Source organism: Curcuma longa, chromosome 4, assembly GCF_044706935.1.
Source record: "Curcuma longa cultivar G26 ecotype Majalengka, Jawa Barat chromosome 4, ITB_CL_G26_1.1, whole genome shotgun sequence".
Taxonomy (NCBI): domain Eukaryota; kingdom Viridiplantae; phylum Streptophyta; class Magnoliopsida; order Zingiberales; family Zingiberaceae; genus Curcuma; species Curcuma longa.
The window spans coordinates 6,410,831-6,433,118 of NC_133864.1; the positions used below are offsets into that span (position 1 = coordinate 6,410,831).

The 22,288-nt window shown below is 37.9% G+C and overlaps 3 protein-coding genes and 1 pseudogene across 4 annotated transcripts; 2 read left to right on the plus strand and 2 right to left on the minus strand.

Moving 5' to 3' along the window:
• The first annotated feature begins 154 nt into the window (after positions 1–154).
• LOC141828610 (serine/arginine-rich SC35-like splicing factor SCL28) lies at positions 155–8,109 on the plus strand. The gene is made up of 7 exons (XM_074716063.1): positions 155–403; positions 3,882–3,959; positions 4,860–5,024; positions 5,195–5,259; positions 5,341–5,380; positions 7,591–7,770; positions 7,842–8,109. Exons 1-7 carry the CDS (start codon positions 207–209, stop codon positions 7,849–7,851), a joined length of 735 nt encoding a protein of 244 aa, XP_074572164.1. The 5' UTR covers positions 155–206; the 3' UTR covers positions 7,852–8,109.
• Positions 8,110–8,413: 304 nt separating this feature from the next.
• Positions 8,414–11,127, minus strand: LOC141825971 (uncharacterized). Its single transcript, XM_074713234.1, has 8 exons — positions 10,685–11,127; positions 10,509–10,603; positions 10,287–10,390; positions 9,836–9,936; positions 9,638–9,738; positions 9,118–9,555; positions 8,889–9,020; positions 8,414–8,747 (listed from the first exon to the last, which is right to left on the minus strand). The coding sequence occupies exons 1-8, from the start codon at positions 10,946–10,948 to the stop codon at positions 8,585–8,587; spliced, it is 1,398 nt and encodes a 465-aa protein (XP_074569335.1). The 5' UTR covers positions 10,949–11,127; the 3' UTR covers positions 8,414–8,584.
• A 1,743-nt stretch (positions 11,128–12,870) lies between these two features.
• Positions 12,871–17,827, minus strand: LOC141828454 (uncharacterized). Of its 2 annotated transcripts, none has more exons than XM_074715888.1 (2): positions 17,684–17,827; positions 12,871–14,904 (listed from the first exon to the last, which is right to left on the minus strand). In XM_074715888.1, the coding sequence occupies exon 2, from the start codon at positions 14,898–14,900 to the stop codon at positions 12,960–12,962; it is 1,941 nt and encodes a 646-aa protein (XP_074571989.1). In that variant the 5' UTR covers positions 14,901–14,904; positions 17,684–17,827; the 3' UTR covers positions 12,871–12,959. The 2 variants fall into 2 exon arrangements, with proteins under 2 accessions (XP_074571989.1, XP_074571988.1); XM_074715887.1 differs by lacking the exon at positions 17,684–17,827 and adding an exon at positions 15,078–15,395.
• A 554-nt stretch (positions 17,828–18,381) lies between these two features.
• LOC141826156 (protein FLX-like 3) lies at positions 18,382–22,060 on the plus strand (annotated as a pseudogene).
• Positions 22,061–22,288: the final 228 nt, after the last annotated feature.

Consider the following 22,288-nt stretch of genomic DNA (forward strand, 5'->3'; position numbering starts at 1 on the left):
CACGATGCAACTTTTTAAATTGGTGATATATTTATTAAAATGAATTTAATTTAATTTAATAATATTTTTAATAATTATCCGATTTATCCGGTGCCTGGTACGAGGTATAAAATGCCTCGCTATGCCGGTCTCGTTTCTAGGTTTTCTGCTTTCCTTTCTTCTGCGGATCTACGGCGACTAGGGTTCGCTCGCTCGACCTTCCTGCCATGGGGCGATACCGCAGTCACAGCAGAAGCTACAGCCCGCGGCGTTACAGCCGTAGCCCTCCTCGCCGGAAGCGCTACGATGACCCCCGCGACCGATACCGTGGAGGCGGCGGCGGTGGCGGTGGCGGACGGGAGTATAGGGACTATCGGTCCGCCTCCTCCGGACTCCTCATCCGGAACATCGCTCTCGATGCCAGGTTATTTTATGTATTATCCGTTAGGTTTCCTTTCTTTGTCTTCGTTGTTATTGCAGTGAGAAATCCTTTTGATTTCTCCGACTGTTCGTGGTATTGCGAGCCAAGATGACGATGGTAGTTCTCTTCTTCGCTCTAACAAATCGTGCTAGGTTAAATATCCGTGACTCGTACAAATTGATGTATCGGTATGAATATCATTTACGACAACGCAGTCCTTTTTCTGTTTCAACTCCTGATTTCATTAATTTATATTCACGGAATCCTAATTCTATATCATGGCGACCTGGATTTAGTGGCATTGTCGGAAAGTGTCATGATCTGCATTTCACTACTGGCAACTACAATACTGTTTCTGAAGTTTTAGGTATTTCTTATGAAGTTTCACTATCCATTTCTCTCTTTGTTTGGTGGTTTACAAGTTTTCAAACCAGATTGGAATGGCTAGTTGAACCGGATAAGGGATTAAAAAATGCAAGCTCGCCCACATAATACATACTTAATGAAAAGGGAGAATTAAAAAATGGTTAAAGAAAAATGGTTAAAGAAAAGGGATTAAAAAAAATGTAAGCTCGCCCACATAATACATACTTAATGAATGTTTGGATAGATGACATTCTGTACTTGACTTCCGCATTTATTGTTAAATTGATTTGGTTGTGAGATTCTGATTAGTATAAATAAGAAACAAGTGCAAATTTAGGCACCTAACAATGTGATATCTTAATTGATACACCACAGGGTAAAACATGGGATCTATACCACAACTGCCACACGACTAGATGTCATTTACATTCAAATTCCAGAAAAAAATTAAATCTACTAGGATATCTATGATACTAAGTTCTTCCACAAAATTACTCACCTTGGAACAATCTAGACTTTCACCTTAACCCAAGGCATCCAACACATGCATTACTAAGTTAGAGAAGTTCATATTCATTCTTAAGATTGTTTTTCAATGGATTTTTTGTCAGCTTTGTAGGATAGTGCAATATATCTTAGGGATGATCTTATGATTCTGCATCATTAGACATTGGAATTGACTAATTGAGGTTTGGTATGATGTATTTCATATTCTAGAACAAAATTTAAAGTATCAGTTTGGGTCTTATATGACCTCAGTCAGATTTGTGCTGTAAAGTTACCTACCTATCTTGGTGTTGGCCTTCTCTTCTACTTCATGGTACCAAGAGAAGAGGAATATAGGAGGAAGAGTAGGAGGGAGGAGAAGAGGATTGAAGTGGTGGGCTGGATAAATTAAAAGAATGGGAAAAGATTAAAAGATATAAGCATTAAAGAGAAAGGATAAGTAAAAAAACTAGGCTAAATATAAAGGGGAAAAAAGAGAATAAAAGAAAATTTTCGCTTTTATTAGCACCTATAGTATTATTTAGTTAGGGGAGTAAATGCTAAATTAGAATCTTGGCGAGAAACACTAGAAGAGAAAGGTTTTAGGCTTAGTAGAGTAAAGACAGAATATATGAAATTTAAATTTAGCAATATTGAACGTAATGAGACAAGTATTAAACTAGGAGATGATCAGTTGTCTGGAACTGAGAGTTTTAAATATTTAGGATCATTTTTGCAAGCTGATGGAGGGACAGAGAGAGATGTCTTACATAGAATACAAACAGGATGGTTGAAGTGGAGGAGGGCATCAGGTGTTTTATGTGATCGTAAAGTGCCTCTAAAACTTAAAGGAAAGTTTTATAAAACGGCAGTTAGACCTGCCATGTTATATGGCGCTGAATGTTGGGCTATGACTCGAGCACATGAGCAAAAGATGAGAGTTGCGGAGATGAGGATGTTAAGATGGATGTGTGGACATACGAAGATGGACAGAATAAGAAATGAGAGCATTAGAGAGAAAGTGGGAGTTGCATCTATTGAGGAAAAACTTCGTGAGACACGTTTAAGGTGGTACGGACATGTACTTAAACGACCGACAAATGCTCCAGTTAGGCGGTGTGAAAATATGACAAATACGCACATTAAACGAGGACGTGGTAGACCAAAAAAGACTTGGTTAGCAACAATAAAACAAGATAAAATTTATTTAAATTTAGATGATGATATAATAGGAGATAGAGCTCAATGGCGTAGAAGGATCCATATAGCCGACCCCACTTAGTGGGATAAGGCTTGGTTGTTGTTGTTGTTGTTGTTGTTGTTGTTGTATTTATGTCGGTGGTCTTACAGGTATGTATTCTAGTAACAAATGTTGCTTTATACTGTGCTTAGAGGAATAGAGTTCTATACTGGAAGTGAACAGAACTATATTAGTGTTTTCATTATATTTGTTTGTTGTATTGAGTGTTTTCATTATTTAGTTAATATATAAGCCATAATTCAAAAGAACCATTATGATTCAAATCAGATTTGATGATTCGATATGAATTTTATTTTATACAATTCTTAAAATAGGAAATATGATCCGTTAGAAGTTAAATTCAACTAACCCGAAATAAATAAACCTATTGAAGCACTAAATTCAACTAATGTATCGAAGATTAAACCAAGTCATTATAAAAAAAGGAAGGATGAATCTTATGTTTTATGATAGAAATATAAGGGCAAAGAGATTACAATTTCAAAGTTAATGATTACATACAAAAAGAACATCTTGTCACATGGAGACACAGTAAATGATAGCTAAGGTGACCTCAACATCTAACAAAGTTGAAGAAGAACAAATCACTGAAATTCATGTTATTGAAAAATACTCTCCGATTCATCTTTTCATGTAGCATACTTGTTGTTTGCCTCTTTCTTTCTTTCTTCCATCGTGTTAATGCTATCAAGACATAATGGATAGCAAAGGCGGAGTCGATTTTTTTCCATGTTAAAAGTGTCTTAGGATGAAATTTCTAATTATTTGTTTAATTTCCATTCAGGGAATGAAATAAGACAGGTGGTTAAGTTGCATGGGTAATTCATCTTGGTTACACAGTTGCACTGTTGTTTTAAAGCCTTCATGGCTAATTTGGATTACACATGTGGTTAAGTCTCTCCCATTTTAATCTTGTAAAAGCGAATACTCTGATAGACTGTTGCTAAATAGTAGATACATGAATTTTGAAATTTATCAGTTCATAATTTTTTCTGAAAATGGACAATTTTTATTACTTTTATATTTTGAGAGGGTGAATGTGTCCATGTTAAGAAGGGAGTTTTGGTGCAATGGTAAAATTGTTGTTGTGTGACTTGGAAGTCACGGGTTCAAGTCTTGAAAGCAGCCTCTTGCAAAACAGGATAAGACTACGTACAATAGACTTTTTCTCAGGACCTTACATTGGTGGGAGCTTCATGCATTGGGCTGCCCTTTTTAAATGTGTCCATGTTAATTGATTCAATGCCGCTTCATTTTCCTCAACTGTTTAGTTTTTTGTGTATTTGTGAAGGATCTTCTTTTTTGTTGTGTTCTCCAATATATGTTTAAAATGCATGAATTAAATAAAAATTTGTCTGTCATTTGCAGGCCTGAAGATCTACGGATTCCATTCGAGCGGTTTGGTCCAGTGAAGGATGTCTACCTTCCAAAGAATTACTATACAGGGTAAGAAATACTACTCAGGGTACTTCCTTTTGTGTGACTGCTGATATCAACAAACATTAACATCCCTAGTTGCCATTCTAAATTACTCTTTCATTGTCTGTATCCTCTTTTTGAGTGAGATTTGGAAGAGTAAAGAAACATACTTCAGTTGAATTTCTGTCCACATCTTGAGAACATAATTTCTACTTTGAAAGAAAAGGAGAAGGTAATGGAGGGGAGTACATAGAAACTGTTGCTTTATTGGATATTTATCATGGATTGGATTTTGGAATATCAACAACTTTAACTGTGTGTACAAAATTGAATATGTTTATTCACCAAGAGTTTTCACCTCTTGGATCTCCTTCCACAATTTTGACAAAAAATGCCTCATTGGAACACTTTTAAAAGATCAAATTATGTCAGTTTGTCCGATGAAAGTGTTTTTTTTTTCACCAATGGGAAGTGCTAAAAAAAAAGTGAAAGTCTTTCAGTCCAAAAAAAAAGAAGTTAATGGTAGGTTGGTTGTATTAACTTATTAACTGCTCCATTTTACACTTGCCTAAAACAAGAAAACCAAAAAGCTAAAAGTCAAAAGAACGAGAAATCCTCAAAAAGGATATGCCAATCGTGGATGCTTGCTCTCCTCTCACCTAGTGCATAATCATATTTGTCCAAGCAACTGAAGGCTACTGTATTTGGTCTATCATTGTGGAACACTGTCATTCTTGCACATGTAAACAAACAACTCCATTAACTAGATATCATGCTAAGCATTTTGTATCGGTCAATTTCCTTCTAGTGTTCATTAGTAATTTTTTCCTGTTGGTTTATCTTTGTAGGATAAACAACGAATTTCATAATAAACATATTTTGGCCTTCTTTGTGATGAATTCTGATCTTATGCCTCTGCTATTGCAGGGAGCCACGTGGGTTTGGATTTGTTAAATTTCGGTATGCAGAAGATGCTGCAGTAGCTAAGCAGCATATGAATCGTCAGATTATTGGTGGCCGTGAAATTTCAATTGTCTATGCAGAAGAAAATAGAAAAACTCCGCAAGAGATGCGCAGGACGGCAAGGGTTAGGTGTGCTCATCTATACTTCTGGCATTATCACTTTTTTTATTAGATGTTGGAAAGCTGCGGGTAGATGTATTGTTTGATAATCTAATAGTTATCAATGGTATTCTGTTTGTTTGTGGGGTTAATTTAGTTGCGTCTTCAAGTAATTTGCATAGTAACAAAACCTTCTGCAGTGAAAGATATATGGGAGGACGAAACAGGCGGTCCACATCCAGATCTCCCAGACGACAATATCGTTGTCAGTATTCTGCTGTAACATAAGTCATCCAGTTTTATATCTGCTTGAGTATACTTAAAATGGATCCATTCTCTGTGGCAGCATATTCTCGTTCTCCTAGTCCTCCCAGGCATGGTTCAAGGTTTGTTACAATACTTGTACTTGTGGTTTTGCATGTTATTTGCTAAAAGAAATTAACAAACTGCTGGTTCTTATCATTGTCATATATGAAAAATCTCTACGTCTATTAAACATCACAATTCAAATATCTTTCAAATGCCTCTTGAGCAAAGGGCATTGCTTTGTTAATAGTTTCCATTGATATAAGAAGGTAAGACTTGGGACCTTCAATTTGTATAATAGTAAATAGTATAGATTAATACTGTAATACACCCTACAATATTCTATTTGAAGATTAATAATTGTGCATATCAATGTTCCAAACTTTTTGGAGTAAGTTAAATGGGAAGTTCTTAGTTAAAAGCATAGTGACAAGTGTTCTTAAATTGATTTCATAACAAACCTCATAAACATTCTATTTGGCATTAAATGAGGCTTAACGTTTTGACCCGATTTCGAGTTTCATCCAGAGGTTGGAACCATACTGTTTTGGAACAGTATCATTCCATTTTGATTGGGTATTGGCTGTCTTGATGAGGAAGAAGAGAGGAGTTGGAGGAAGATGAGTATGAGGTAGAGGAGGAGGTCAACGAGGTGGAGGGAGAGGAGGAAGAGGCGGACAAGGCTGTGACAAAGTGGGGTACCTTTCAAAGTCTCGCTGTGGAACCTTAGTCTGCATTGCTTCTCGAAGGAGGAAAGCGGCTTGTGGTTCTTGCAGTTTGTCACTTGCAGCGGAGGAGGAATGGCTCACAGCATGCTTCTTGTGCCTTGTGTGCTAGGCTGTGAATGAAAAAAGTTTGCCCATACCAACTGACACAAACCAAATTTGATTCCTTAGCACAAGTTCTTCAATGACTAGTGACTTGATGGTAGGTTGATGTTAGTGATTAACAACAGATATGCTAAATTGGTAATGAGGCTGTCATTGATAAGCAGCCGTATAATTTCTTTGTTGAGAATCATAATCCAAAAGCGTCAGTATGCATAACACTTATCAAGTTATCAATAGGTCTCTTAATTTTGCTGGTTTCAGTTTGCCCTCTTCTTTCATGATCCAGTAGACCTTAAAACTGTTAGCCATTGTCCCTAATAGATACAGATTTTACTTGCCAAGGAATTGCACTACATCCGTGGAGTTCCCTAATCATCTGAATAGCTGTATGATGATTTGAAAAAGTATACACCAACAATCTAGTTATCTTTACTGACAAATATGATAATCAGAATGATACAATTCAAAAATTGAATTGGGTGTTCAATATTTAGTCAAATAAATTTATGCTTTTATTCTCTCTCTCTCTCTCTCTCTCTCTGTTTTTGGTTTTAGGATTCAGCTTTCTTTGTTGTTTAAATTAGATAATGCTGCGTGACTACTTTAAATTTCCCAACCTCCTTGTATTAATGTCTTTCTTTTTTTAGATGAAAATTTATTGATTTTTTCATAGCCTTTCCAATGTTCATGCAGATTGTAAAAGTGAAACGAGTATGTAAAGAATCAAAGGTTTAGTAAAAAAAGTAAAGAGGAAGTGGACGTAGAGTTGTTGTTCGCTTATTGATCACCTAATTTGAAAGCTATGAAGAAGTTTCAGTTTGTCTTCGTTTTCAACTGAAAATCACCGATTACATGGCTTGGTAGAAATACAAGTCCATTTAAAACTTTCCTTTCCCTCAATAGAAACAACTTTCAGTTCATGTTTTGCTCTCTTAATTGGCTGTTTGATTGTTTTATACTATCCAGTTAAAAAAGAAATTAAAGCTTTCAAAGTCAAAAGAGAGATTCATGAAAAGAGCCCAAAGTGAAATTACCATGATCTCCTGTGATGAGGGCATAATCTTCTTGATGGTGGTCATGCATGAGATGAAAGTAAGATAATTTTGGCCTAAGAAAGTTGATGCAAAGAGCTGTCGATGCTGTTCAATAAGCAAGTACACCAATAAGAGAATAAAACATGCTACCATATTTTTTCAGGAGTTGTGATATGTTCCAGGTAAAGTTCACTGCTTCCAACTCATCAAGTTGGAGATGCTGCTTAAGAACCCTTGCCACACTTTTCGACCAATGCATTATATTATTGTTCATTATTAAGATCAGCAGATAATTCTTTTGCTTTCTCGTGTTCTTTGCAACTTATAGATCACATATCTAATGCCACTGCACCCTGCAATTAGCGAAGACTTTGCCTCATAGTATGCTGCGTTTCTGAATAATTACTCACACATGGTTGAATGCAGGGACAATGGAAGGGGCAGCCGTGATTACTACTCTCCACCCAGATCAGTTTCTCCATCTCTTCGCAATGGTAGGGAGTATGGGTCGCCTGATGTTAGGGATTACAGGTCTAAGAGGCCGGAGCCTCAGTCTCCAGGTCCTGAGGGTATCGAACAGAACCCGTCAAGGTCACATTCCTACAGGTCAGCCTCATTTCCTCTCATTTTCATGATCTTTCTGCCAATCAAGCTTACTAGTGACCAAATTTATGCAGTCCCAACTGAGCACCGAAAGTAGTGACGTGTTAAAATGAATCAATTACCGGATGGGAGAACCAGCTGCAGTAAACACTTTGCCGAATTCATTTGGTTTTCCTTCAAATTTGGTAGCAATGTGAACTTCCCGTTTGACAAATGTTTTGCTTGTAACTTCGCACTTACTATATGGGATCTCTGTTCTGGTGGATCTGTTATGCACTTACGATACTAATCTGATTGTTATCTTTTTGATCTTGTTGATTTATGTGATTGCTCATAAACTCAGTCCCTTATGCAATTGGCTCTAATGAATAATCAGAATTAGATTCTGAAGAAGCTTATGGTTCCATAGCGCCTTCACATGAATTTCACGTTAAAGTCTCAGTGTGTTTATGATTTGTTTCTTCTGTGGTATTGTATTGCTAATAAATTGTTGAATTCTTAATTTGAATCTAGTTGACTTAATTTGATTTTAATTGATCCATAAAACTAACTTTCTACCTGCTTAATACGGATAGGTAATCTTTTGATAGTTCTTTCCACGTTTGCTCACAATTAGTCTATGAAGAGTTCTCATATTGTGGTTAGCTAGAATATCAATGGAGTCTTCAATGTTGACTAAACCAGTAAAGCATATGTTTACAAGTGGCTCAACATCAACAGGGTGCAAAACTAATATAGTTTTAGCGGGAGCTCAAGTTCAAGTCTTGAACAAAAATTCACAGCCTCTAATCACCTACTCGAGTATTAAGTATTTCAATCATTGACCATTTTCCTTAGGCAAGACTGGCAGCATATTGTTTCGAATGATGTGCTTTCTGCATCTTTGAAATATGCTATCATACAAAAGATCAAATTGTACTCCTGCTCGCTCTCGATTCACGATGAAAAAGATGTGATCGGCTTCAAGGATCCTGTAGTACCTGCAAAGGTAGGGAGAAAACTTGACTTCAAGTAGAACCCAAGAATCAGAGATCGTGTGATGTAAGTTTCTCCAATTGCATACGTTCTAGGAATGAATGTGGTATTGAAAAATGATGATGATGATGTGCAGGAGTACAAACCAAATTCCTGGTTGTAGAGGATGGCATTTTGAGTCATCTTCGACAAATTCGCTCGGGTGTTCGATAGGCAAGCGAGGATGTGTCATGGATATTGTATTCAGAGCCCCATCATTGTCTTCCCAATCTTCATCCCTGCTCCAGTATTCCAAAGAATCTCAAATTGGTCTCCAACCATAAACCTCATCTGAAATCTGAACTATACATGAATTAATACATGTGTCTGACTCACCGGTATCCTTTGTAAGGCGGCGGAGCATTGCGAGGGAATTGCCACTGGCACATCTGCAAGACTCGAAGAAACAGCAACGGGTGGATACCCAAGATACTGGAGGGAATTGTGAACCCAAAGACCTTTCTCGTTCTCTTAGTTGCATAGCTGAAGTAGAATGTGTTGGGGAAGGTTCGAAGTCCCGAATTAAGCCGGATTGAGCCTTGAATTGTGAGGTCAGGTAGGATCCAATCCCCTGAAGCGAAAGGCCCGGTGTTTCCTAAGAGCAGATCGATCAGACCTGAGATGCCGGTATTCCTCCATCCCATCTGAAAATGATCAAATCCAAAGTTGTAGTAGTTCTTGAGCCATGAAATGTCCAACCAATCATAGATGATAACTCCCAAGCGACAAATTTGAAGCAGTGATATAGGTTTCATGAACCTACCATCCTCCGGCCTGGAAAACAAAACCAAAGGATTATGTTAGGAACTCGAAGCAAGTATGCTATCAGTTCTTGAAGAACAAAGAAGTTGCTCACTGCATGCCATCAAAGTAGGCTCTAGTGGTTCCATTGAGCGCGCCGGACAGAGAAGTAAGGCTCAGAACCCAGTCCTCCGAAGTGTCATAGCCACTGAATGCCTGTTTCAGCACAACAAATGCGAGTAAATGCTTCACAATCCTTATGAGGAAGAAAGCAAGAGATAAAAATAATACATCGATTGAGAAAGCAAAACACCTTATCGGCGAGCATCTGCTGCAATACCCTAACAACCTGAACACCTGCTGAATGCCCAACAAAATGGAGAGGTTGGTGTTCGTCCCATGAAGGATAGTGCCCTGCAATCCAACCAAATGGTGTAAGAGTCCAACAAACTGTTTGGATCCATCAAAGTTCTATAGAATTAGAAATCTAGTTCCAATGTTGTACCAAATTTCTATGTTTGCTATACATAAAGATGGGACTTAGAATTCTATTGTTTCAAAATTTCTGAGGATTCATGAGACTAATAATTCTGTATATCCTTAAAAGCATACTCCCGAATACAAAAGAATGAAATACAAATACTCATATCCTAATATCCAAAGATAAGAACCATAATCAGAACACTATGGAATTCTTTCCGAACAGGAATTGGATCCAAACAAGCAAGAAAGGATGAGTAAACATGATTTCAGTTTTAGCATGCCTTGTTCATAAATCTTCCCAAATTGTGAATGTCCAGAGATCCTGCTATGCTCCTCTCCGTAGTCCACCTGCCCTCCCTTCAAGTAATAGAACAGTTCCCTTGCCCTGTGTTCAAAGGTATATCGAGTTTTAAAAATCCAAAAAGGGGGAAATCAATTTTTTTTCCTTCAGATTTTCCGAAAAGAAGGGAAGCAACGGAACCAATGATTTTGAGAAGAAGCACCTGTCATGGATGCTGGTTAGGGATCCCAGATCCGGGACCAGAACACGCTCATCCTTCTTCTCCGCCCCGGCGAAGTAGGACAAACCGCCAAGTCGCTGCAACCCAAACAAAAGCCAGAGTTAATGCGATATCGATGAAAGGAAAGGTAAAATCACAGTCCCGATCAAGACATTTACCCCTTTTCCGAATCCGAAGATACCGTGCACCAACACGATAGGCGGCGGCGAGCCCTCGAGCACCACCGGCGGCTGGCCCCTTCCCTCCGCCTCCCTCTGCCCGGCGCCGAGGTTGAAGACATTAGGCCGCAGGCAGTCGGCGACAGCCTGCGACAGGTCGGACGCCAGCGCGGCGCTGAAGATGTAGAGGCCGAAGAGTAGGTGCACCGTCGCGCTGACGAAGAGCTCCGTCAGCCCGAGGATTCCGATCGATAGCCTCGCCATTTCCCCTCCGGAAGAGAACCAAAAAGAGCTCCCTTTTTTCGCCGTCTATCCCCTCTTGCTCTTCGATCGAAAGCGATGGAACAAGAAGAGGAAGAGAGGAGGAATGGAAGAAGGCTCGAGCGACGACCTTCTTCTCTCTCCTCCTCTTCTTCCAAAATTTTCTCGATTTTTCTTCTGACCTTTTGATTCGGCCGAGGAGAAAGCAACGCTCTTGCTTCCATTTATAGGACGAATCTTTGCCTTGAGAAGAAGGGCAGCAGAAAAAATGATCAACCAACTTTTTCTCCAATTTTCTCGGAAATTTCAAAATGCACCCTTCCTAAGGTTGTCACTTTTAAAGTGCCCCCTCATACTTTTTCAAAATTTTAAAATACCCTTTATAATTCTCAATTGGCTTTCAAATTCCCACTTATACCCATAACAAAAGATGGGAGATTCATCAATTATTGCAATCGTTTCAATGAAAGAAAGAATCCACTACTCTAACAACTCCACAATTGAGTCCTCGCCTCCGATGCATGATTGAGTTGATTATTATAAAATACTTGTTGAAATGGATAAAAATCGAATCTCGATGAAATCGAAATAATATCCTTTCTTTCTATAGTGATCAACTGTAGCTTCTCGTAAATATTAATTTTTAAATAAACTATTTTAATTGTAGCATAATATTTTGACAATTTTAAAAATGATGATTTGATGCATTTCTATTTGCAATGAGATATTGTGATTTGTTTGCTTGTGATGTATTAATGATTGATAGAAACCTTAGATATTTGAGGGCTATCTTGAAAAAGGATAAAACCTTAGGGAGTGAAACTGAAACTTGCCCCCTTTTATTCTTCCCCTTTCTTTGCTGGTCAGCAATTGGAGGCGTGGTACCACCAATGCCCCTCTTTGGCATTAAATTCAAAAGTCTAGAACCTTCATTTAATTATTCATCAGAAGATATTCCTATTTATTTATTTTAATTGCTTTTTAATGTATTCTTAATTTCAAATAAGACAAGTAAAACAAAAATGCTTCTGGTTATATAAATTTCAGCCACAAAAAACACCTTAGATTTTCTTATGCATTAATCTTGATTATAAGATATTGTTAATTATTATTATTATTATAGATCCTTCTGTCTTGTAGTGAATTAACATATTTTCCTAAGAATTTTCTTGCTGTGTTAGAGAATGACTTTCTGCCGTATGTGTTAGAGTAATCAGGGATAGGGTAATTTATCTTCAAATAAATCCAACAATATAAAATATTTATCTCATTTAAAATTCTTCACATTATTCTTGTTGTAACATGAAAGTGAAACATAAATAACAATTATGAATTTCTTTATTTGAGCCACCATCTTATCCTCACAGATAATAACAATGCAACATAATTGGATTTTCTCCTCTATTCTTGATGAACAATGTATATAGTAAATTAGTCTAAATTAATATTAATTAGATATTACAGTAAATTAAATATCAAACAATAAAATCAGTTTCAAATTTTCTTTTATATTTTTTCTTTTCAATTAAGATTTTTTTATTAAAAAAACCAGACTGAAATAAAAACCAAGTCAGTTGAGGCTCTGGAGCTTCAAGAGGATTCCAGAATACACTTAGTTGTTTTCCTATTTTATTTATGCAAGAATGATAAGGTACCAAACAACTAAGAAAGTTGAAGGGGAAAATGAACTTTATTTTGTGATATGTCAACATGTTCCTTGTTTAAAGAATGAAAAGTTATGATTTAGATCTGATCCAGTTCAAATGATTCCTCTTTTGTTTGGTGTAAGTTTTGTGTTATGTATGGATATATAAACAGCCTGAAATAGCAAGGAAGGAGAACAATGTTGTAATGCATCAAGTGGATGCATTGCCTTCCATGTCTCCCATCTTGAATACTACCAACTCTATTGGACCAGTCGAGTCTCTAATCAAAGCATGAAATTTTCATTCATGAGCATCAAGAAGTAACAACCAATTCATGTCTTATTATTCATTTTCATCTTACAGCCTTTCTAGAGCAAAGAATCGGTGACATACCGTCTTGATATGCTAAGTAGGTCCTTCCCTGCAAAAGGAGATGACCACTCAGGTAACCCGGACGAGTTTGAAGACTCCTCGGCTATGAGACCACCATCCTGCAGCCCAGGAATGTAGGCACCGCCTGATGAATTCATGGCTGGCCTTGCCACCTCACCACCCATGAACATGGTGGACCATGTCGACGATGAGTCGAGATTCCTTGTGGAAGGCCCCATAAGAGCTTTATCCATCCTCCAATCTATACGAGTATAGTCGTATCGTGTCGACACACCAGAACTCCAGTCGACTGAGGATGGAGGGGATGGCCCAGAAGGGAGACCAGCAAAGCGACTGGGGGAAGAAGGCACTGCAAAAGATGATGCTGAAAAGTTTGAAGAGTTGAATGGAGTGCCCCAACCAGTTGCAAAAGAATCCAGATCCACTGAGCTAGAACTGGGAGGTCGGAAATGATTCTGGTTAATGAACTGTTGAGCACTAGCACCATGCAAACCCAAGTAAGATGAGCTAGGTCTCAAGCTTCCATTTTCCGTCATCATCTCCATGCTCAACATACCATTCGGATATGATCCTGTGGAAGAGGGTATCGAGGCACTGGTATTCCGGCTTGTCGATGCTAAGTTTTGTTTGGGAGGAATAGACTGGGGCCGCTGCATTACAATGACAGGCTCCCTCATTGTTAGCGATGGCATGTTAGCCTTTGGCTCCTTACTCATCACCACATATGGGTTAGTTGGAGGTGCGGCTACCTGCTGAGACGATGGCATAGATAACGAAATGGAAGGAACAGAGCTAGCATTGGACCACCTTTTATCCATGGGAGTAACAGCTTTTGTGGGAGTAACAAGTTGGGGTGGTCTTCCCCAATCTGGCTTGGGCTGTATCCTCCTCAAAGACTGCAAATTCTTGTTTGCAGAGTCCACAGTTCCATTTATCACAGCTTTATTATCGCTTAAATTGCACTCACCTATCCGTTGTTGAGTGACTACTGGAATTATTCCCTTCTGTTGCGGTCTTAACATTCCATTTTGAACGGGCATAATCATCTTATTGCCAAGGCCACTCTCCGAGACAGAATTCTCAGCTTCTTCCAATTTTGATGAAGTAGCTTTTCCTTCCTGATTCTGTGCCTTCAAAGTCGCTTCAGCTTTCTCCAAGTCACCCTCACATGCTACTACTGTCCTTTCGACCTCCTGCTTTGTGCACTTGAACTTCATCACCATATCTGATATCTTAGCCAGCTCTGCTGTAATGTCTATCTTCCACTTGCCAGAATTGTCTGTGTTGGAAGAAATTTGGAGTTTGCTTTCTTCACTCAGTTCGAGGAGCCACGCAATGGATTCTTCAACCCGTCCTTCATTTTGTATCAGTGCCATTGTTGACTTTTCAGAAGAGAAACCCATTGCTACAATTTTCTGAGCAAGCATATCTAGTTTCCAAGACATGAGATACCCACTACAGCGTTCATGTAGCTCCTGAGCCCGCTTTTCCTTCTGCCGTTGATGCTTTCTCTCATTTTTCTGCCGAATCTTCTCCCTCTTATCTGTGTCACAACCAGGTACAGGTTCTGTGCGAGATACAGTACTAGTAGTTGTTTTCTCCTTCTGGTCCTCTTCGCCAGAACCATTATGATTAGACATCGAATCTAACTCGCCACTTGTACCAAATGAACTAACAGACTGATTCTCTGTTTCATCTATGGTTCCAAGACGTCCATTGTTTTGGCTTGTTGTTATGGAAACGGTGGCTGACACATCAAACTTGTGGAATTTGCCGGTCACTGGATTATAGACATTGGAGGGGACACCATTTCCGTGGTTCGGAAGGGCTAAAGAAGGTTTTGACGAGACTTTGCCGTTTGCTTTGACTGCCTTTGCAGACAATTTGCCTGACTTAGATTTAGTTGCTGGGGACATTTTACTGCATGAGACCATTACAAAAGAAAACATATTAATAAATTACTCAAATGATCCGATCAGCAAACTTGAGACAAACATGGCTTTGCTAAATGATGGTGACAACTCAAACAATCCAATAGCCTAGTAACATGAAACTACAGGATTAACATAACCAGAAATGTATGGAATGCATACCAAGGACTCCATCTCAGCACAATTGAGAAAGGAACAAAAATTACAGATCCACTACATCTGCCACATGTGATAGTTTCATATGCATCCATTTGGTTACCCGACTGAATGGTTGATTTTCAAATGTACTACACAAGTAGTAATATCAGTTTATCATGCTACCGTGTAGCTACTGAATGTTGGTATTATCCGAGGACAAGTAGGTTTCGCCAATCTGATAGACAAATTGTGCAAATTGGCCACCGAATTAAGCATGAAAAAAATGAGTTCGACTTAATGTTCTAATAACAAAATCTAAAAAACACTGCTTGGGCCATTTTTATTTTAAAAAAAAATATCAAGCCACAAAAAAGGAAGATGCTACAGATCAAAAACAAACAAAGGAGAAGTCAGAAAAAGAAAGGAAAATTTAACTTCAAAAATGGAGAAACAATCAAATTCATCATTTGTAAACACTGTAACAGAGCAGGAAGATGATGATCATGTTATTCCACATTCATCTCAAACCCTATTGGCAAATCTAGGCCAGTGTCTGATAGCAGGCTCAAAGTAATAAACCCACACTCATCTCAATAGCCATGTAATGGCTAACTTCAATTGTACATCTGCTTGGTTGTTAAAATTGGTCAACCTAATCCAAATTGAAAATGCCTGATACAGTTAATAATTGGAAACAAAGAATGTGGGACAATTGCTTTCAAGTGAGAATATGGTGTATTGGTGTGGGATGACTGCCATGCACCGTGGGATATATGAGGGAACAAATTACCACTTCCAGCATCACCTTAGTTTGGCGAACGCAACAACAACTGGATCACCCTTGTTATTTGGCACTTATTCACATACATGACCTTTCCATTATCAGTTAATTTTCACTCTATACGAATGTTATATGGGACTTCACTCAATCAGATATCTTTTCTTCAAGTATCTTTTCAAGTACAACAAAATCAAACAAAACATCAACCAAAATCACCAAATCAATAAAAAAAAAATTGGATAGATGGACAACTTTGAAACCTATTCTAGTGTTGGCCTATCCCAATAACAAGCCAATTTGTAACATTCTGCTAGCAGTCGTTTGCCACCCATGGTGCTTGATTGCTACCAAACACACACTGGACAGTGCTCTCTATTGTTCATAGTTCCTACACTTCATTGCACAGTGGTTTTCCATGTAACTAAGCCATTGAAGTTTTTTCTTATTTTTGTCAATTTGATAAAACAATAACTCAGTTACCACACCTGGTCAGCTACACCCGAGAAGTAGAGAAGGGCTCACAATTATTGTTGGCCCTCATCCCATTTTAAATAAAATTCAAAATAAAAGCCAACTTATGTTATTACTATCCGCAAGTATTTTTTTTAGGATTTTAATAATCATCTAAATTATGTTTCATTATCAGGCAACTTCTTTATATATCAACATGTATTCCTTCTTAACCATCTAAAGTAATCAGTCTAATAAAGAAATCTACGTGTTACTTTACTAAGGAATTGTGATCTCCTGATGACAACATGTATTTACTATATATATGCATGCATTTATACACTAACATTTTAGTAATTTTGGATTCCTTGTGAATCTCTGCTAATTCAACTTGCATTCACAGAATTATTTGCACTTGTGTACTCTCAAATAAAACATTCGCAGATATCAAGTAATGCCCACACATAAATTGTATTAAATGCAAAATCTTGACATATTTGTTTTCCTACAATCCTGTCTTGTACGAAGTGTATAACTACCGTGGTTCAGCAAAATTCATGTAATAAATAATTAGCCATGGGAAATGAAATTTAAATTATTAAACAAAAATATGATAATATAGCATGTAACAAGTTGAGAGCCATGATAATGCAGCTACGGCTCCCAACATCAATGATGTTGCCTGCAGAAAATATACTAGAACACACTTTGATATGATAAAAAACCAAAAGAACTCTTGGTCATCACCGGACAAGAAATGTGCAGAGTGAATGCAATCTAAAACAGATTGATGATGAGTCCAAATTTAAGAAACATCTGATACCCAAGCCTGTATAACTGACAACAATCCTAGGATAAAACTACTGAATGCATTAACCATTTATTAAATCCATATTCATAAATAAGAAGAAAAACACCGAAAAATAAAAAGAATCTCAAGACATAAGACCATTTGACAAGCGTCTCTTTCGAAAAAAGCAAGAACGGTACTGCAGTAGAAGTGTAGCAGAATTTTCATCCTAAGGAACAGTGCAATCTCACAAAAGCAAAAGAACGAATCCACGGATCTAACAAGCAAGACACATGAAAATTGCACAACTTTCGCCCCATTGACACCCCACTAATTTATCCAAATGATAAACGACCAAATTCAAATTGCGGCATCGCTCAAATGAGTATCCCAAAAACCTAAATAACGGTAGAAATCTTCCAAAGTCGCCTCCCACACACAACATCACGAGTAATCGCACTGCTCATCAAGAAGCAATAAATAGAACATCAAATCCGAAGCAGAACAAGAAGAATACCCATGCGGGTGCAATTAAATGCATACAATACCAAAATCAGCTGGAAAACAGGAACGGATTGGAACAAAACAGCCGGGCGATAAATAAGATACCAATCTGATGCTACGAGCACTAGCCGTAGGCAGCGGAGGCGGAGGCGAGCACCGGGGGGGCGCGATCGAGGGGCGGAAGAGGGTAGGGTTTTGAACGGGAGGGGAATTGGGAGCGGCGACGAGAGCGAAGCCGATCTGTTTCGATTTTCTCTCTCCTAATTCGTTGCGGCCGAAACGCGGACGCGAACGGGTATTAAACCGCAATGGAAGTGGAAGATTTTGGGGTCCGGATATCTCCCAAAAATAATATTAATGCATAGCCACGTAGCGAGTTGCGACTCGATCACGTGTAATTTTTGAACTCTTCGACCGACCTATCGAACCGGTGGTTCAGATTGAGCCAAACAGACCGAGCCCGGCCTGAGGGTGGGTTAAAAGTTGAATTATCATGCTCAAAAAATAAATTTAGTTTTAACAATTTTTGTATAATTTATCATTTTCTAAAATATATAATATCGAAGTAAATTTAATTAAGTTAGAGTGATTTTAATTTATTAAGTTAATTTTTTTTTAAAAAGTATACAATGATTGTAATTTGTAATGAAAAAAAGGACGCCATGTTTATAATTATAGGTATTTATTTAAAATTATTTTTTCTTACTTTTTTCGGTATTATAATTTCTCCGCCTTAACCTCGATTTCGGTAAGTTCTCGTAGGGTTTCAGGCTTTGAGGATTCTCCGGGGAGCTGAAGGATCGGTTGGGGGATCTCTTCCGTCACTCGCTTTGTTCTGCTCTCAGGTTTCAGCTTTAGTCTACCCTGTTCTTGCTGGTTGCTTCATTTACTTTTCTATATTAGTTTCGGAATACCATATCGTTTTTTCTTTCCTTTTTTTTCTTTACTGTTATTGCCTTATTGGGTACTAGTTGATCCATAGATCTTGTTATTAAGTTTTTGAATCCTGAAGAAGAGTGGGACCTGAACCCTAGTTTGGATTCTTATTTACGTGTAAGACTACTCTAAATGATTTACTCTCGATGCAATTTAAGCACTCTCTCTGTTTGGACACCGATTTCATGTTTTGTTCAAGTTCTGTAGTTTGGTTTACTTCGAAAGCGTGAAAATTTGAGGATTATTGGGGCGATTTGATGATGGGCACAATGGTTCGGAGCTAGTGTGTGTGGGAGTGAGATTGGATTTTGGTGGGAAGAGGTTTGTGTAAAGATACAGCATAAAGATACAACATTCCTGATACCCATGTTCAGGATTTTTTTCATTCTTATTTTTCATATTAATAAAAACCTTTGAATTTTCATACGGCAGTCAATTTGATGTTCCAGGGATGACAGTGTTGTTGTGCCTCTTATGCTTTCTGGTTTAAAGATAGGTTGAAGAGCAGATTAAATACTCAAGCAAGGTTTTCGTCTGTTAATGGTGTGTCTTCTTTTTGCCAGATCAACATGGCTGGGAGAGGTCGTGTGCATCATCAAGCTTTTGAAGAGCGTTGGCATGGATATCCTGCTCCTCATGAACGGTCATTTGTTCAAGGTCCAGTAGTTCTCCCCCCTAACCCTGCTGGAATTGAAGACGAACTTGAATTGCAAATGCTGGAGAGAAGGAGACTTTTGGTTGACAATCATCGGCTAGCAGAGGATCGAATGTCTTTGCATCGAAAGAGGGAATCTGTCGGGTGAACATGGTGATTGTAGATATCCATGGTGAGAAAGAAACCCATGCAAGGGAGTTGATTGAGAAAGGTCTAAAGCTTGAGGCTGACCTGAGAGCTGCTGAACCTTTAAGGGAGGGGGCCATCCATCTTCGTTCGCAAATTAAGAAGTTAACTTCCAGAAAGCAGGAGCTCACAGACCGGGTTCAATCTCTGATGAAAGAATTAACAAGAGTGCAAGCTGATAATCAACAAATCCTCACTATGAAGGCTGAAATTGATAGCTTCATCAGGAGCTTATGCACAGTTTGGTTGGACTTTGACTCACTCATATTTTATTGACCTAGCATCTAAATTACTTATTGGTAGGATGGGTATTGAGTACGAGAAGAAAGGAAACTATGAACTAATGGAACAAAAGCAGTCAATGGAAAAAACATTTGATTTCCATGACACATGAAATTGAAAAGTTGCGAGCTGATTTGGCTACCATGGATGGGAGACCATGGGTTGTAGGTAAATCAGTTAAATTCCTTTTTTCCTATATCTCAGAACACATTTGAAGGCTAAGGTTTTGTACCTGGAGAGGATTATTGTTGACAATGTGAAATTAGAAATTGTTCCAGTTAAATTCTCATATCTACTTTACAATTCTCAACTTACATTGTTACCTGATTTAATGTACTAATATTCAAGTTGTTTGAACATGGTTAATAGTTTCCCTTGTTGTTAACAGTACATCATATGTTTCAGAATGATCATTGGTTTCGTCAAGGATCTTTCTTAACTTTTCTAGTTTGTTTCAATTTTTTTCCCTTCTTTTTCCTTATGTTCATTTTTTAAAAATTGCTAGTCAGTTCTTTTCAATTTGCAATTTATGATGATTTTCCAAAGGTGGTGGAAGGTTCAATTCCATCAAGGCATGGGGATGGATATGCCACTCAACCTGTAATGCATTTCACTTATTCTATGTTAACATTTTTAGCCGGTTGCTGATAAACCTCATCTCTTTGATGGTGGCCCTGGATCATGGGGAGCACCAGATCAGTCTCATGTTACTCACCATTAAAACACATACTTGATTGCCTCTAAAATGCAAAATATGGCATTTCTGTAGAGTTGTTTCACCATAGACTGTTCAAAGTTCTAGCTTTATTGATTGAATCATTCTCCATCTGTTTATCTCAGCAAAGGCTGTTTCATCCTCAGCAAGGCATTGTACATTACTGGGTGGGTTCCTTACTGGACAAATATGTTTTATGTGCTTTTGAATGGTAAACTTAGTACTTAAGTCACATTTTTCATCTCTGCTAATCTTTCATTTTCTGTCATGAATGTGGAGCTAAATTTTTGTCAATCTGTGGAAGTGGTCTTTAACAATTTGCTGACAATGAACCGATAAACATGTACAATTTTTCCTTAGTCAATGTTACGTAGGTAAAAGAAAATAGATTCTTTGAAGATGAGTATCAAGGATTCTGCATTCGTTGTTGACCTGTAACTGGCATGCAAATTGGGTTCTTTCAGATGAATCAGATCATTATACCCTAAAAGTGATATTTAGTCCTCAAGTGGATTAAATCTAGATTAAGGTGAAGGTCATGAAATTCTTTCCTCTCCTGGATAGTAGAGGCTATATCACTCTTGCCACAAACATGGCGATTGCTTCCCCATACCTACACATTATGTACAAATTTCGACATTTATTATTATTTTTGTTATTTCTTAAAAACTCAAATCTGTATGGTTCAAATTATTTGAGATTGGGCACTCAACCTTGAGCAATTGAGCTATGATGTTTTTTTAATCCGCCATTGGCAACTCAGAGAAAGTTTACACAGCTTTGGTTTAATTTGGTGATTTTTTTAGAGGCATTGAAATAAACTGGAAAAATTCATCCATGAAATATATAACTGGGAGATGATTCTGTTGTGGTGATTGGATACTGAAGTCTCAAGGATTAATTTGCAGATGATCATGGTTGTTTGATTGGTGCAAGATCAGCATGAGAGGCTTTCATAAGTACCAGCAATGCTCTATGATTGATGCTTTTATTGCTTTAGAGCTACAAGTTTTAGCTCTTCCTCTTCACTGTGTTTCATGCCTTTGTCTACTAGCTTGCCTGAATCTGTTTCTTGAGCAGCGTAAGCCATATATTCATCAGGGCATGAATTCTTGAAACTTGAAAGTGCTCAAGTCCACATGGTGATGTTTTGGATGCTGCGATCAGAATCATAGCGGCAAGTATTTCCTGCTCTCTTGGAATTTAGTTCAGGTTGATACTTCCATCAAAGTGCTAATTTCATCTTACTTACGATATCATGAATATGATCACTTCTACTTGGTTGATTGACGGTTCCATGTGATTTAACTTTTGCCACCCAGAACAAGTCTGAAATTGCAGAGTAAAACTGCAACAGTTCATTTATTGGAATGAAAAACTACCTAATTTTTTGTAGTATCCTTTTTCATGCCTATGTTATTCAACTATCTCTGATCCAGTAACTAAGGATAGGTGTAATACTTGTACCTAGGTTTTAATGCCTGTGACTTTTAGCTCATGTTCTTGTATAGAACAACAGTGTAGTCTGCAAACCTAGTTACTTGAAGATTGTTGTTATCAAGCGTTGACTTCAGTATGTTGATGCGATTTTCTTTTATTTGTAGGTTTGGATGTCTGTATGGTAGCAACTGATTCAGAAAGCTGCTCCAGGTAACATTCATCTTTATCTCTAAAGCTAACCATCTAGAGTTTGGTTGAGCAGCTGAAGCAATTAGCATAGTCCCCAGCAGTAAGTAGTATCTTGTGTTAAATATTGTTGCCCATGAAAAGTCAAAGAGTTTACTAGTGCCAGATTCTCAAATGTCATCTTCACAAATCCTTTTCCTCAACTAATGAGATCTACTAATTACGTTTATGCTTCTAACTTAGATAAAGTTTCTAGCTTGTTACAATCATGTTGCTTGGAGCTTGGTGTTCAGTGACTGTTCAGTGTTTG

Bases quoted from the DNA above. Each gene is read 5' to 3' on its own strand.
- LOC141828610 (XM_074716063.1), top strand. From the start codon at position 207: ATGGGGCGATACCGCAGTCACAGCAGAAGCTACAGCCCGCGGCGTTAC. The intron at 5,025-5,194 runs GTGTGCTCATCT...AACCTTCTGCAG, and splicing joins CGCAGGACGGCAAGGGTTAG to TGAAAGATATATGGGAGGAC. The intron at 5,381-7,590 runs GTTTGTTACAAT...GGTTGAATGCAG, and splicing joins CCTCCCAGGCATGGTTCAAG to GGACAATGGAAGGGGCAGCC.
- LOC141825971 (XM_074713234.1), bottom strand. From the start codon at position 10,948: ATGGCGAGGCTATCGATCGGAATCCTCGGGCTGACGGAGCTCTTCGTC. The intron at 10,604-10,684 runs GTAAATGTCTTG...TTTGGGTTGCAG, and splicing joins TCTTCGGATTCGGAAAAGGG to CGACTTGGCGGTTTGTCCTA. The intron at 8,748-8,888 runs GTTTGTACTCCT...CTACCTTTGCAG, and splicing joins CCTCTACAACCAGGAATTTG to GTACTACAGGATCCTTGAAG.
- LOC141828454 (XM_074715887.1), bottom strand. From the start codon at position 15,166: ATGGATGCATATGAAACTATCACATGTGGCAGATGTAGTGGATCTGTA. The intron at 14,905-15,077 runs GTATGCATTCCA...GGTCTCATGCAG, and splicing joins GTGCTGAGATGGAGTCCTTG to TAAAATGTCCCCAGCAACTA.